The sequence below is a fragment of the Planococcus citri genome, chromosome 1 (assembly GCF_950023065.1).
Source record: "Planococcus citri chromosome 1, ihPlaCitr1.1, whole genome shotgun sequence".
Classification (NCBI taxonomy): Eukaryota; Metazoa; Arthropoda; class Insecta; order Hemiptera; family Pseudococcidae; genus Planococcus; species Planococcus citri.
Genome location: NC_088677.1, coordinates 7,729,467 through 7,745,582, shown reverse-complemented (window position 1 = coordinate 7,745,582; position 16,116 = coordinate 7,729,467). Strand labels below are relative to the sequence as shown.

Genomic DNA, 16,116 nt, shown 5'->3' with positions numbered 1-16,116 from the left:
ACCCTCCAATTTGAACGGGACCGCGATTTTTGGAAAGAGCATAGTTTAAAACCCACAAAACTAAATTTTCAGCTGACCATGTTCATATTTCGATTTTTGGCGAATTTTTGAAAATTCAAAATTGACTGTTTTTGGCGATTTGTGCTTTTTTTTAAAAAAAAGTAGGTACTTGATCAGTAAAAATGGTCGAAATAGGTCCCAAAACGATTATTAATTACCCAAATCCAAATTTTACCAATTCCAGCCATTCTGGAGCCTCCAGCGCGATTTTTCAATTTCTCCAGAATTTTGAATTTGCTCCAGAAGGCGTGAATATGAAGTTGGGCAGCTAAAAATCGAGTTGCGCATTATACTCGACCTGTTTAACGAGTTTATTTATACATTTGAGCCGATTTTGGGAGTAACACTTCAAGAGTGGTTTTTTGACAAGCTTTTTTCAAAAGATAGATGAATAAGTAATATAATGAAATGTAAATCACCAACCAATCGCCTGATCCAATACAGTAAATGGCTCTTCGTCCAAGTTCGAAGTTCGAACAAGTTGAACTACACGATATTGTCTTTGAATCTCGCCGAAGAGAGGAAGAGAGGATCTTTTTCAGGTATTAACAGTTTAAAATTGAAGAAATATATTCATTAAAACACCTTGTAAAAATTATTGTTGAACTGGAAAACGATGGTCGATGTGTGATAACTGATAAGAATACCCGCCAAATTGATAATATGTATTTGGGCAAAATTTCGTGGTGTGGTGAACTTGAGCGCAGTGTCTATTTATCACTAATGTAGGAACTTTATTTCGTAAGGTGTGTTGGAATTTTCATAAACTTGAAAATTAATTTTCGCATATTTGTTCATTGTTTAAATTCACGAACAAAGTTCGCATTCAAAATTCAATAGTTCAGTTCGCAAGCAAACTCAAATTATAGGGTCATTCGTCATTCCACGTCAATTTGACCAAGAAGTGGTAGGTGGGTTCGGCGATTTCTTTGAAATTGTTCCTGTGGAAAGACCTTCCGAAGGGATGACCAATGACGCAAATCGCAGCCCTCTAGCCCATTTTTAAAGGCAGCCGGGGCCGCCAGGGGGTTCAAAAGTTTTCAGTGAACCTAAAATATCATCCACTTCATTTTCAGCAATGGATTACTCGATAACCGCGATACCTACCAAAATGGAACTTTTCCCATATAGTCCGGCATATGACTATGACAATAGGAGTAATTACACCCCCCCTCCCTCGCCGATCTTCCGGGACAAATTTTTTCTTAAAGGGGACATCCTAAGGAACATTTTAAAGCAAACATGCCCAAAAAAATGTTGGCCTTACTTACAAAATGGCGGCCATTTTGATTGACAGGTCAGCCGAAATCGCAGATTTTGCGTATTAACATAGGACTTGCACGCAATTTTTCAAACTTTACAAAGGTAGATCGAAAGATCATGCAAAAATTTATCACCTGTGAAACTTTTAAGTGCTGAAGTGCGTTTTTCGATTTTTGGTGAATTTTTGAAAATCGAATTTTGGCAAAAAATGAGGGGAAAATCAAAATTTTACCAAATTGACCCAGAAAGCTGAAATTTGGGTTATACCCTATTTTCGACATGCCAAATCGATTGGAAACGGTTTCAACACGTTTTGAGCAGTTCTGGAGCCTCCAGCAAATTTCTGAAATTCGAAATTCTCACAAAACTAATTTCAATACGCTACGAGTACTGCAGGTAAATTTCACGTGTTATTGAAAATTACTGGAGCCTCCAGTAGATTTTTGAAACTTGAAATGTCCCCAACATTGAATTATCAAATGGAGTTGGCAAGCTGAAATTTACTTCGCAGACAACATGGTGGTTTCAAATGGTTCTGAAGCTTCCAGCTTCTTTTAGGAAATTTCAATTTTTCAAAAAAACGTCATACAACCTTTCAAAAAGTCACCGGAGGCTCTAAAATGACTTGAACCCACCTGAAGTCGTCTTCAGAGGGTGTTAAAATTGGAGTGTAGAGTAAATTTCAGCTTTCCATCTCCATTTGATGAAATTTTGTGAAAATTTAAAGTTTCGAAAATCTGCTGAAGGCTTCAGGAATTTTCAAAAAAACGCAGGAGGCTCCAAAACGACTTGAAATTTACCTGCAGTACTTCGTAGCGTATTGAAATTAGTTTTTAGAATAAATTTCAGCTTTACAACTCCAATTTGATGGAATTTTGTGAGAATTTCGAATTTCAAAAATCAGCTGGAGGCTCCAGAACTGCTCAAAATGGGTTGAAACCGTTTCCAATCTATTTGGCATGTCGAAAATAGGGTATATCCCAAATTTCAGCTTTCTGAGTCAATTTGGTAAAATTTTGATTTTTCCCCTCATTTTTGGCCAAAATTCAATTTTCAAAAATTCACCAAAAATCGAAAAACGCACTTTAGCACATGAAATTGTGACAGGTGATAAATTTTTGCATGATCTTTCGATCTACCTTTGTAAAGTTTGAAAATCTGCGTGCAAGTCCAATGTTGAAACGCAAAATCTGCGATTTTGGCTGACCTGTCAATCAAAATGGCCACCATTTTGTAAGTAAGGCCACCATTTTTTTTGGGCATGTTTGATTTAAAATGTTCCTTAGGATGTCCCCTTTAAGAAAAAAGTTGTCCCGGAGGATCGGTGGGAGGGGGGGGGGTGCAAATACTCCTATTGTCATATGCCGGACTAATAAGTAGTTAGGGATTTTGAAAGGTAGTTTGGGGATATTAAAGGGGATATCATAAAAATCAGTGTTGCCACTTTTTTTTCGTATAAAAAATTAGCTCGAAAAATTTCGGAACGTAGTTTTCATATCGTTCCAACTCTCAAAAATTCTGAAAAAATATATTATGGACAACTTTTCATGCTGAACAACATTATTAACTTGCCATAGGTGACATGGGGGATTTATATGGGAGTAGTACCATTTTGTAGCTCTCATCAAGGAGAACACGGCGCACTACCTACAAGCCCCTCTATCTATTCATGGGAAGAAACTACGGGCGTTTAAAGTCTAGAAAATGAGCAAAACCAAAAAATGAAAATTTGTCAACATGAAAAATTTGACCTAGGGAACTTGTAGAGTATTTTTTAGGCTGAAAATTGTAATTTTTGTGATTGGCCTACCTTTATTTTTGAAGAATCTATGCAACCTTGAAGTTTTAATACAGATCAATTTCTGAAAAATTTCAAATAATTTACTCAAATTGATCTGTTTCAAAACTTCAAAATTGCATAAATCTTTCAAAAATGAAGGCAGGCCAATCTTAAAAATTGCAATTTTCAGCTTGAAAAAATGCTCTACAAGGTACCTTACCTACACGAATGTACTAAGTATAAAATATCATCATTAGCATTACAAATAATCAATTCGAGAATAATTAATCCGTCCGCATAACCACGTAAAAAATTAAAAACAGCTGACTTGAAAATTCAAAATTATTTCAGAAAAATTTTCCAACAAAAGTTAGTATTAAAAATTAAAAAACAACACATGAAAAAACAACAGATAAGAAAGCTTGAAAAAAATAGTTTTTTGAACTAATATAATAGTTTCATTTCAGCTATCGTCGCTGCGAGGTCATCTTCCGATTGCTTATCACCGTCGGCTTGATTTTCGAAACCTTTGTCTTCTGCAGCAGATTCCACGATTGAACTTTTTTGAAAAGCTGGACCGAGGACCTTCTTCATCAGACTGAATACTTCGATCGATTTATCCTGAGACAGAAATCGTACGCTAAATGTCAAAACAACGAGTCATTTGAAACAATCGAAATCGTAGATACTTACGTCATTTTCACACATTTCTTGGACGCTTTTCTTTCGCCTCATTTCCTCGAATTTAATTTGGAACAGCTTCGCTTCGAGTTTCAAATAAACCAAGTCCTACGAAAAGACCGACACAAATCCATGATTTAGATTACCTACACATAATACTCTCTATGGGCTAGTAAAGAAAGATATATAGTCCGGCATATGACAATATGAGTAATTGCACCCCCCCCCCCCCCCGGCCGATCAACCGGGACAACTTTTTTCTTAAAGGGGACATCCTAAGGAACATTTTAACGCAAACTTGCCAAAAAAAAAAGTTGGCCTTACTTACAAAATGGCGGCCATTTTGATTAACCGGTCAGCCGAAATCGCAGATTTTGCGTTTCAACATAGGATTTGCAGTTTGCACGAACTTTTTCAAACTTTACAAAGGTAGATTGAAAGATCATGCAAACATTCATCACCTGTCAAAATTTAAAGTGCTAAAGTGCGTTTTTCGATTTTTGGTGAATTTTTGAATATCCAATTTAGGCCAAAAATGAGGGAAAAAATTAAAATTTTACCAAATTGACCAAGAAAGCTGAAATTTGGGATATAACCTATTTTCGACATGCCAAATCGATTGGAAACGGTTTCAACCCGTTTTGAGCAGTTCTGGAGCCTCCAGCAGATTTTTTAATCTCGAAATTCCCACAAAATTCCATCAAATTGGAGTTGTAACGCTAAAATTTATTCAAAAAACTAATTTCAATACGCTACGAAGTAGTGCAGGTGAATTTCAAGTCGTTTTGGATCCTCCAGCGACCTTTTTGAAAAATCCTGAAGCCTCCAGCAGATTTTTGAAACTTTGAATTTTCACAAAATTTCATCAAATGGAGATGGAAAGCTGAAATTTACTCTACACTCCAATTCTAACACCCTCTGAAAACGAATTCTGGTGGATTTCAAGTCATTTTAGAGCCTCCAACGACTTTTTTAAAAATTACTGGAGCCTCCAGTAGATTTTTGTAGCTTGAAATTTCCCCAAAATTTCATCAAACTAAGATGGAGAGTCAAAATTCATTCTGCAAACTAATTTCAATACGCTACGAAGTTGACTGCTGGTGAATTTCAAGTCGTTTTGGATCCTCCAGCGACTTTTTGAAAATTCCTGAAGCCTCCAGCAGATTTTGGAAACCTTAAATTTTCACAAACTTTCATCAAATGGAGATGGAAAGCTGAAATTTACTCTACACTCCAATTTTAACACCTGAAAACGACTTCTGGTGGACTTCAAGTCATTTTAGAGCCTCCAACGACTTTTTTAAAAATTACTGGAGCCTCCAGTAGATTTTTGAAGCTTGAAATTTCCCCAAAATTTCATCAAACTAAGATGGAGAGTCGAAATTCATTCTGTGAAAATTTAAGGTTTCAAAAATCTGCTGGAGGCTCCAGTAATTTTCAAAAAAGTCGCTGGAAGCCCTAAAATGACTTGAACCCACCTGAAGTTGTCTTCAGAGGATGTTAAAATCGGAGTGTAGAGTGAATTTCAGCTTTCCATCTCCATTTGATGAAATTATGTGAAAATTTAAGGTTTCAAAAATCTGCTGGAGGCGTCAGGAATTTTCAAAAAGTCGCTGGAGGATCCAAAACGACTTAAAATTCACCTGCAGTGCTTCGTAGCGTATTGAATTCAGTTTTTAGAATAAATTTTAGCTTTACAACTCCTATTTGATGGAATTTTGTGGGAATTTCGAGATTCAAAAATCTGCTGGAGGCTCCAGAACTGCTCAAAACGGGTTGAAACTGTTTCCAACCGATTTGGCACGTCGAAAATAGGGTATATCCCAAATTTTAGCTTTCTTGGTCAATTTGGTAAAATTTTGACTTTTTCCCTCATTTTTGCCCTAAATTGGATTTTCAAAAATTCGCCAAAAATCGAAAAACCCACTTTAGCACTTGAAATTTTGATAGGTGAAAAATTTTTGCATGATCTTTCGATCTACCTTTGTATGGTTTGAAAAATTTCGTTCAAGTCCTATGTTGAAACGCGAAATCTGCGATTTCGGCTGACCTGTCAATCAAAATGGCCGCCATTTTGTAAGCAAGGCCACCTTTTTTTTGGCAAGTTTGCTTTAAAATGTTTCTTAGGATGTCTGCTTCAAGGAAAAAATTGTCCCGGGGGATCGGCCGGGGGGGGTGCAATTACTCCTATTGTCATATGCTGGACTAATAGGAATGTACGCTAAAACATAAAGTATAGGTTCTTACACTTGAGAGAGGCACTGGATATCCAACCGCAGCCATCAACGTGACAATGAAGCTAAAAGTTCTTATCACACAGATGCTAATATGAGTACATCTTGGATTATGAACGCCGTAATCCAAACTCTTCAATTTTTCCCTGCTGTATAACGAATACGTAGCCACTGTGGCAATCACCGCATTGAGTTCCTCCTCGTCGATGAATTCTTGTTCCTACGTTCACAAAAAGCATAATGGATCGGTTAATTTATATCACCTGAATATTCTAAACACGAACATTCGATTCGAATCGCCGATAAATTAAATACTCACAATGAGATAAAGTAAAGTAGCTGAAATAGCAACCAAGTCAGCAGTCAACGTACACCAATCGTCGATCGAGATGAGGTTTGGCGAAATACACCACAAGAATAATTTCCATTTAATTTCGCCGAGTTCGTTGTTCGAGTCATCGCTCCATAATCGAAGCAGTCCTGGATGTTCAACTAAAAAAAATCGAAAACAAACAAATAGCACTTTATGCTAGATCTAATGGCAGGGAAAAACAATAATTTTACCAGTTGGTACTGTAGGTTTGACAAATACTGGCTGATGATAACTCAACGCATGTTCAGCGCACCATTCTTCAATTTTTACATCGCTCAAATGTTCGTATTCGTACAGTAAAATTCCATACATTCGTTGACGTAACGCTCGCGTAACCGTAGCACTCGGTTTCAGTTCACTAAATGGTTTCCTAAGGTCTTCGAACTCTACTTCTAGCCCCAAAACTTGATCTTTCAAAATACCCCAAATGTAAGAAGGAGCGACGATATTTCTATTCCGGCCTCGAGCTGCGTTCAATATTTCAGACCATTTAGTAGACGGATTTGTTAGCTCTGCGAATCATTGACACAATATGAATATTATTTGATTCGTCTAATTTAGAAATTAAAATCAATAATAATCAACGAATAAAGTAATTACCACGATCATCGCATTTCTTTTGTAAAAAGTAACCGTTGTACGAACTTTTTACCAAGTCTAACTCTGATTTATTTCCGAATATCTTTACGCAGATGGTTTCTAATGCTTTGTCGATCGACTGATTGGATAATGTATTGATATATCGACCAATAGCGGGCATTAGGATATTTACTGCAGGTCTTCCTCCACCTCGTAAACCGCATAACGAACGATGCAAAAACTGCAATAAGATAATCTTTAGTTTGCCATAATCCACTACTACATTGCAACTCTATCTTACCTCTAAAGCTTCAAAATCGATGTAATCGTTACCAGCCAAGATAGCTAATAAAGGTAACTGATCGGTTCTGATATTTAAACTAGAGGCCAATGCTTCTCGATCATACAGCACAGTGGTCATGCTTCTTGGATCGAATTGTCTTGTCGATAAAACCTTGCATTTGTTCATATCGCTCACGATGAAATCAGTATCATTGGTGAAAATCGCCATGCACTCGTTCTCATGCACGTATTCGAGCATTTCTTCGTCGCATTCTTCGATCGTCACATACACCTATATAAAGTGGAAACAATAACAATACATATTAATAACTTGAAACAGAAACCGTCGAATAATAACAACTTACGTAAGTACCTCGCAATTTAAAACATGCTTCAGCAACATCAATGTGATTACATCCATCGCCGGTGGCAACGAAACGTATTCCTCTGGAATATCTCTCGTACGTAATCCTTTCTCGAGGTCGAGAACATCGCACAATTCGAGAATATTTTCCAGGTTTCTTATTTTACGACTCAGCCACGTCTGTCTTTTCTTCTCAATTGTCACGCCATCCACGAAAAAAACCAGCTTTACGCCGATTTTCTGAAACCATTCGACGAACGTACGTAGCCGATGCAAGTATTCTTGTATTTCGTATCCGATTAGCCAATCTATACCTTTGAACCAAGGCCAATAAAACGTCGCTGTGTCCACTACTATTATCGCATCTTTTCCGGTTTCGTTTCTGTAACAATTTAGAGGGGTTGATTATGAAGAAAAATCATAAAATGGTAACGGATATTGATAAACACGATACACATACTTGTACTTTTCCGCTAGTTCCGTTACATTGACAGGACGACAAGCTGAGGCACAATCCCGATCTAAAAATGTCTGCAATCCCCGAACACCCATCGTAAGAAGATGTAGAACTACGTAGATGAATATTGAATCAACAAACTGAAAGCAAAAGTACTCATAGTACTCATCTGACGGTTGCGAATATAATGAAAATGAAAATGTAAATCACCAATCAATCGCCTGATCCAATACAGTAAATGGCTCTTCGTCCAAGTTCGAACAAGTTGAACGACATGATATTGTCTTCGAATCTCGCCGAAGGATCTTTTTCAGGAATTAACACGTTTAAAATTGAAGAAAATATTAATTAAAAATTAAAACACTTTGTAAAAATTGCTGGAACTCGATGTGTGATAACTGATAACTGATATACTGATAAGAGAATACCCGCCAAATATATTGGACAAAATTTCGTGGTGTGGTGAACGTGAGCGTAATGGCTATTTATCACCAATGTGGGTACTTAATTTCGTGAGGTGTGTTGGAATTTTTTAATTTTTAAAAAATAATAGGTACTTTTGTTTTGGACAGTTTCTTGCAAAAAACCAAAATTTTTAGCAATTCTTGAAAAAGCGAGAATTTAGGAATAGGAAAAAAGCAAGACTTCGACAATTGTAGCAAAAAACAACTTTTTGGTATTTATTCGTTAAAAAAATGATACTTTTTCTCATTGCCAAAAAAATTGTAATTTTTCGCAACTTTTGTCGAAAAAGATAGAATTTTGGTTTGGACAATTTTTTGAAAATAATGAAACTTCAGGGAATTAATTAAGTACGTAAAAATGACGAATTTTAGCCATTTTACTGATAATCAATTAATTTTTAAAAAAGTGAGAATTTTAGCAATTTTGCCACAAAAAAGTGCAATTAGTCAAGAAATTGAAATTTTTAGACCATTTTTGAAAAAGGAAAGACTTGGAATTCTTTTTGCATAAAACGACATTTGATGGACGAAAATTTTAATGTTCAAAAGAACGTGAAGGATATTTTGGTTTGGTTTTGGACTGAACACATCTAGATCGAAAAATCATGCAACAATTCATCACCAGTCAAAATTTCAAATGCTAAAGAGCATTTTTCGATTATTAGAGAATTTTTTAAAACCAAATTTAGGCCAAAAATTAGAAAAAAATCAAAATTTTACCAAATTGATCAAGAAAGCTGAAATTTGAGATGTACCTTATTTTCGACACGCCAAATCGATTGGAAACAGTTTCAACCCGTTTTGAGCAGTTCTGGAGCCTCCAGCAGATTTTTGATACTCGAAATTCCCACAAATTTTATCAAATGGAGTTGGAAAGCCGAAATTAATTCTGCAAACTAATTTCAATACGCTATGAAGTCGACTGCAGGTGAATTTCAAGTCGTTTTGGAGCCTCCAGCGATTTTTTGAAAATTACTGGAGCCTTCAGTATATAAATTTTTGAAACCTTAAATTTTCACATAATTTCATCAAATGGAGATGGCAAGCTGAAATTTACTCTACACTCCGATTTTAACATCCTCTGAAGACAACTTCAGGTGGGTTCAAGTCATTTTGGAGCCTCCAGCGACTTTTTGAAAATTACTGGAGCCTCCAGTAGATTTTTGAAAATTACTGGAGCCTCCAGTAGATTTTTGAAAATTACTGGAGCCTCCAGTAGATTTTTGAAAATTACTGGAGCCTCCAGTAGATTTTTGAAACTTGAGGTTAGCAAGCCGAAATTTACTCTGACAACTAATTTCAATACAATATGAAGTCGACTGTATAGCTTCCAGCTACTTTCAAGAAATTTCAATTCTCCTGAAGACGCCATGAAACCTTTCAAAAATTCACTGGAGGCTCCAAAATTACTTGAACCAGCCTGAAGTCGTCTTCAGAGGGTGTTAAAATTGGAGTGCATAGTTTATTTTCAGCTTTCCATCTATTTATCACCAGTAAAAATTTCAAATGCTAAAGAGCATTTTTCGATTATTAGAGAATTTTTTAAAACCAAATTTAGGCCAAAAATTAGAAAAAAAATCAAAATCTTACCAAATTGACCAAGAAAGCTAAAATTTGAGATGTACCTTATTTTCGACATGCCAAATCGATTGGAAACTGTTTCAACCCGTTTTGAGCAGTTCCGGAGCCTCCAGCAGATTTTCGAAACTCGAAATTCCCACAAAATTCCATCAAATTGGAGTTGTAAAGCTAAAATTTATTCTAAAAACTGAATTCAATACGCTACGAAGTACTGCAGGTGAATTTCAAGTCGTTTTGGAGCCTCCAGCGACTTTTTGAAAATTACTGAAGCCTCCAGCAGATTTTTGAAACGTTAAATTTTCACAAAATTTCATCAAATGGAGATGGAAAACTGAAATTTACTCTACACTCCAATTTTAACACCCTCTGAAGACGACTTCAGGTGGGCTCAAGTAATTTTAGAGCCTCCAGCGACTTTTTTTGAAAATTACTGGAGCCTCCAGCAGATTTTTGAAACTTTAAATTTTCACAAAATTTTATCAAATGGAGTTGGCAATCTGAAATTTACTTCGCAGACTACATGGTGGTTTCAAATGGTTTTGAAGCGTCCAGCTACTTTTAGGAAATTTCAATTTTCCAAAAAAAACGTCATACAACCTTTTAAAAAGTTGCTGGAGGCTCCAAAACGACTTGAAATTCACCAGTAGTCAACTTCGTAGCGTATTGAAATTAGTTTGCAGAATGAATTTCGACTCTCCATCTTAGTTTGATGAAATTTCCAGCTTCAAAAATCTGCTGGAGGCTCCAGTATTTTCAAAAAAGTCGTTGGAGGCTCTAAAATGACTTGAAATCCACCAGAAATCGTTTTCAGAGGGTGTTAAAATTGGAGTGTAGAGTAAATTTCAGCTTTCCATCTCCATTTGATGAAATTATGTGAAAATTTGAAGTTTCAAAAATCTGCTGGAGGCTTCAGTAATTTTCAAAAAGTCGCTGGAGGCTCCAAAACGACTTGAAATTCACCTGCAGTACTTCGTAGCGTATTTAAATTAGTTTTTAGAATAAATTTTAGCTTTACAACTCCAATTTGATGGAATTTTGTGGGAATTTCGAGTTTCAAAAATCTGCTGGAGGCTTCAGAACTGCTCAAAACGGGTTGAAACCGTTTCCAATCGATTTGGCATGTCGAAAATAGGGTGTATCCCAAATTTCAGCTTTCTTGGTCTATTTGGTAAAATTTTGATTTTTTCCCTAATTTTTGGCCTAAATTCGATTTTCAGAAATTCACCAAAAATCGAAAAACGCACTTCAGCACTTGAAATTTTGACAGGTGATAAATGTTTGCATGATCTTTCGATCTACCTTTGTAAAGTTTGAAAAAGTTCGTGCAAAGTCCTATGTTAAAACGCAAAATCTGCGATTTCGGCTGACATGTCAATCAAAATGGCCGCCATTTTGGGCTATTTATCACCAATGTAGGTACTTAATTTCGTAAGGTATATTGGAATTTTTCAATTCAATCAAATCAAAATATTCAAATTAATTCAAAATCAAAACTATCAAAAGAAAAATATAATGAAAATATTAAATTTAAGCTTTAAAAACTCATCCTAGGGCCAAGGCTGACTGACTCATGGTTGTATGTAATATAATATGTTACAACATCAGCCTTTTCCTACAAGAAAAAACACAAATTTTTGGACAACTTTAATACGTACCTTTTTTAAATTTTTATTTTTTTTCAAGGCGAACATCGAACAAAAAAAAATAATGGCTCATTTTTTTTACTCAAACTTCAAAGAGTAAATGTTTCGAAGTTAAAATTCAAAAACACCCAAAAAAAAAAAATAAAAAATTAATAAATTAATAATCAACTAGGTAAGTGACATTTATTCAATGTTTCTGAGAAAAAACAGTTTTAAGTTGGAGGATATTCAGAAGGTCGAATTAAATTTTCAGCTTCCGAAACTGATTATACAAGTTACAATTACAACGCCTTCTGGAGCGATTTTAAATTGGTTTGCTCATTGCTGAAGAAAATTCAACTTTTGCTGGAGGCTCCAGAGCGTCCTGAATATGGTGGCAATTGATGGGGGGAGGGGCGGGGGCGAATTTTGCATAGGTCTGAACGCGGGTTTTAGATTTTTTTTACCTCTTACATTCACTTTTTTGTACAAAAAAAAAAAAAAAGACAATCAAAAATTTGCCAAAAATTGACTTTGGAAAATTAAAATTTGGTTCTGAGCTTCTGTGGTTCAAATGACAATGTAATCTTCAATTCTCTTTTTAAAAAAATAAAAATAAATAGAATAAAAGTGATTTTGGTAACAAAATACATTTGAAAAAGTAACCAAACAAGGAGCAAAACATTTTAATGCAAAAACAATGACCAAAAAAATCATAAAGAAATAATAATTGTAAAAACGAGACTCAGACTGTTTGTGCAAATTTTTGGTATCAAAGTGAGATTGTTCGCAACTTATGGTACAAAAAAGAGTTTTCGACAATTACTGTTGAAAACGGACACTTCTGAACAATACTTAGGCCTATTTGAAAAAAAAAGTTGGGAAAAAATCAAATAAAATCGAGAATTTCAATTTTTTGCCAAAAGCAAGACTTTGACAATTTTAGCAAAAAGCAGGATTTTTTGGCAATTATTGGCGAAAAAATTATCCTTTTTCGCAATTTTGATCAAAAAATGATACTTTTGGACAGTTTTTGGGAAATAAGTAATACTATGGAATTTCTTGGAAAAAAACCAAAATTTTTAGCGATTCTTGAAAAAGCGAGAATTTTGAAAAAAAGCAAGACTTCGACAATTGTAGCAAAAAGCATCTTTTTGGTACTTATTCGTTAAAAAATGATACTTTTACTCATTGCTAAAAAAATGATAACTTTTCGCAACTTTTGTCGAAAAAGGCAGACTTTTTTTGGGCAATTTTTTGAAAATAATGAGACTTCAGGGAATTAATTACGAAAAAATGAAAAATTTTAGCCATTGTCATAGGGCGGATTGGCCCTCTCATAACTACTCCCTATTATTGAAAATATGTGGTAAAGAGTGTATCTATAAATAGAATAGCGCTTGTGACGTCATATACAGGGGCGGGGCGCTAACCGTAACCGCAAAAAACTGAAAACCGTAACCGAAACCCAAACAAGAACCATAATTTTAGCCATTTTCAAACCCTAACTGAAAACAAAAACCGAAATTTCATAGGTTTTTTAAAAACCGTAAAAAACCATAACATTAATAATTAAGCAGAGTGAGTGAAACCAAAACCTAAACCGATATAATTATAATTTATTTAGCTTTTTTTCGGTTTTCAGTTTGGGTTTTTTCAGTTTTTTTAATTTTTTTGGGGGGATTTTACATTTTTGACTTTTGAGACTCAAAATCCAGGGAAATTGGTAAATTTACTAATTAGTATTCTTGAAAAATATAGGTATACTTTTTTTAGAATTATTATGACATGACTGCAGTTTGTTTTCTGAGATTGAGAAATTTTGAAGAAATTAAAAAAAAAATATGTAAAACCAAAAAAAAACCAAAAACCGAAACTGAAACTGAAATTTTTGTAAGGTGCACCGGGGCAAGTCAGAATGATTTTTCGCAATTTCAACTTTGACCAGCTGTTACTCCCCTTCTAATGAACCAATATGGATCAAATTTATTATGTAGGTTCCCATAAGGGTTCTTAACCTATGGTAAAAATTTGAGCGCGATTGACACAGTAGCTTTCGCTCAATGGAATAAAATATAAACTGTCCTGACTTACCCCAATTGGGGGAAGTCAGAACAGGCTAAACTTTGCAGAGGCATAGATCACAAACCGAGCGTCCTAGAAAAATTGCACGAAAACAAAATTGTAGAGAATTTAATTCTCTTTGAGATCACTCTCATCAGATTTTCACTAGGACGCACAGTTCGTCCGCTATATGCGAAAAACTAAGAAATAGAAAGTCTGTATTTTAGACCAAATTCAAAATAAGTTCAAAACAACAACAAAATACAATTGAACCAAAAACATCTAAAATGAAACTGAATCGCGAAAATTTTTATGCCGTGATGAAGTAGGGGTAGTACTCTCAAGTCACCTTTAGTGGCACTTCGCCAGATATAAACCTCTAGGCGCTAGAGGAAGTTTTCTAACTTACCCCGAATTCCAACTTCCCCCGGTGCACCTTATATAAGATCAAAACTGAAACCAAAAACCGGAATTTTGAATTTCAGAACCAAAACCGAACCGAAAACCGAAAAATTTCATGGAAAAATTGGAGTGAAACTGTAATCGTAATTAAAATAATTAAGGTTAGCACCCCTGGTCAGGTACATGTATTTGGTAAAGGGTTCGTGGCTCGCGAGATCAAAGAGTTCAATGACTGTGGTGCTGCCAGTACATTTACGACTTATAGAGGAAAAGTCAACAATCACTTTTTACCATAGGTAATGAATGTACTTAGTAATTGCGCCAAAACAATCACGTGATTAAGAAGAAGATTTATGGCTATATAACGTTGCAATTTGGCGCTAAATCTTCACTTGGTCTCGGTAATTGCGCAAAGCTGGTTCCTCGTCGCATGAATGTAATTTCAGGTAGATGAGAGTCCCGTGACTTCCATGCCTAGTCTTATTAAGGTACTGTAACCCGGGTATGTCAGACTCCCATTTTGTTCCTCACGAAAAAAAATTGTTGTTTTTCGATTCAAGGTTTTTATGACGGAATTTCTGGCATAGAATGAAAGTAATCATTGAATTAGAGCACATGCTGTGATTTTCACACAATTTCAAACTATTTTTAACCCAAAAATGAAGTGCTGAAAAATGACTGAAATTCAAAACAATTGAATGTATTTCAATTGATACAATACATGTAGCATACCATTGGAAAGCTCGTTCAATTCTCTTTCAAAAATGTTATTATGAAAAAGTTGTAAAAGTGCACGGTTTTGAAGATATACGCGGTTAAAGTTTGCCGAATTCCCATATACTGCAATGCTATAAGTTCATCAAACCAGGAACAAAATGGCCGTCTGACATACCTGGGTTATAGTTCCCTAGTCTTATAGCTAACCCACCTCGCATGTGGATAAAATAATTTGTTTTTAACGTTATGTCGATCCCTAGATCGCATAATGGGATCTTTTTGGTATATTGCGGTGAATCCGGACATTCGCAATATACTTACACAAAGTATAAATGTGTTTATTTCTCTTAGTTAGGTCCTGTCGATGCATTTAGTATTAGGGAGGCACCCGAAAGAGACAGGAAAAAGGGTACAGTGTTATGTAAATGGTGAGATACATTCACCATAAATTTCTAAGTATTAATCTTTATTACTTGATCTTGATGACGTAATTTACGATTATTAATATTGCTACGAGACTTTTATGGAGAACAAGTCTATGTATGTATTAACTTAATCTTGCTGATCTGGCCATCTGCGAATAGTCTGATCATTTACTTGTGAATATTCATTCATTTTCATACTGTATCTAGAGATATATAACAAAAATGTATGCTAATGATGCTTGTAAATAGTGTAAATATACATAATACCTAAGTAAAAAGAGTTTTATTTATTATGTATCTCGTAATTAAGTGTGAGTAGTGCAGTTAGGACGATCTACCCCTCTGAGCTTATCCGGCAATGAGTAATTATTCACCCCTTAGAGAGTAATTATTATCCTCATCCCCATCTTAGTAATCGTTCATAAAGCCACTATATCACCATTATAATCGATTAATTTTTTAAAAAGTGAGAATTTTAGCAATAGTTGCCAAAAAATGCAATTTTTGTCGAGAAATCGAACTTTTTGGCCAGTTTTTTAAAAAAGTGAGACTTTGAATTCTTTTTGCAAAAAACGAAATTTGCTAGACGACAATTTTAATGTTTAAAAGAACGCGAATTTTTGAAGAAAAGCATGACTTGGACAATTTTAGTCAGAAGAAGGACATTTTGGTTTAGGACTGGACACAACTACGAGTAGATCGAAAAATCATGCAAAAAACACCCTTAAAAGACGAATTCTCGAGTGTATTTTTATAAATCAGACCAAA

At 35.0% G+C, this 16,116-nt stretch overlaps 1 protein-coding gene across 1 annotated transcript; it reads right to left on the bottom strand.

Moving 5' to 3' along the window:
- Positions 1–3,427: 3,427 nt before the first annotated feature.
- Positions 3,428–8,487, bottom strand: LOC135846461 (uncharacterized). Its single transcript, XM_065365563.1, has 10 exons — positions 8,284–8,487; positions 8,077–8,213; positions 7,626–7,998; positions 7,272–7,544; positions 6,992–7,211; positions 6,583–6,903; positions 6,338–6,510; positions 6,032–6,238; positions 3,797–3,892; positions 3,428–3,724 (listed from the first exon to the last, which is right to left on the bottom strand). Exons 2-10 carry the CDS (start codon positions 8,166–8,168, stop codon positions 3,548–3,550), a joined length of 1,932 nt encoding a protein of 643 aa, XP_065221635.1. The 5' UTR covers positions 8,169–8,213; positions 8,284–8,487; the 3' UTR covers positions 3,428–3,547.
- Between the last annotated feature and the right edge of the window lie 7,629 nt (positions 8,488–16,116).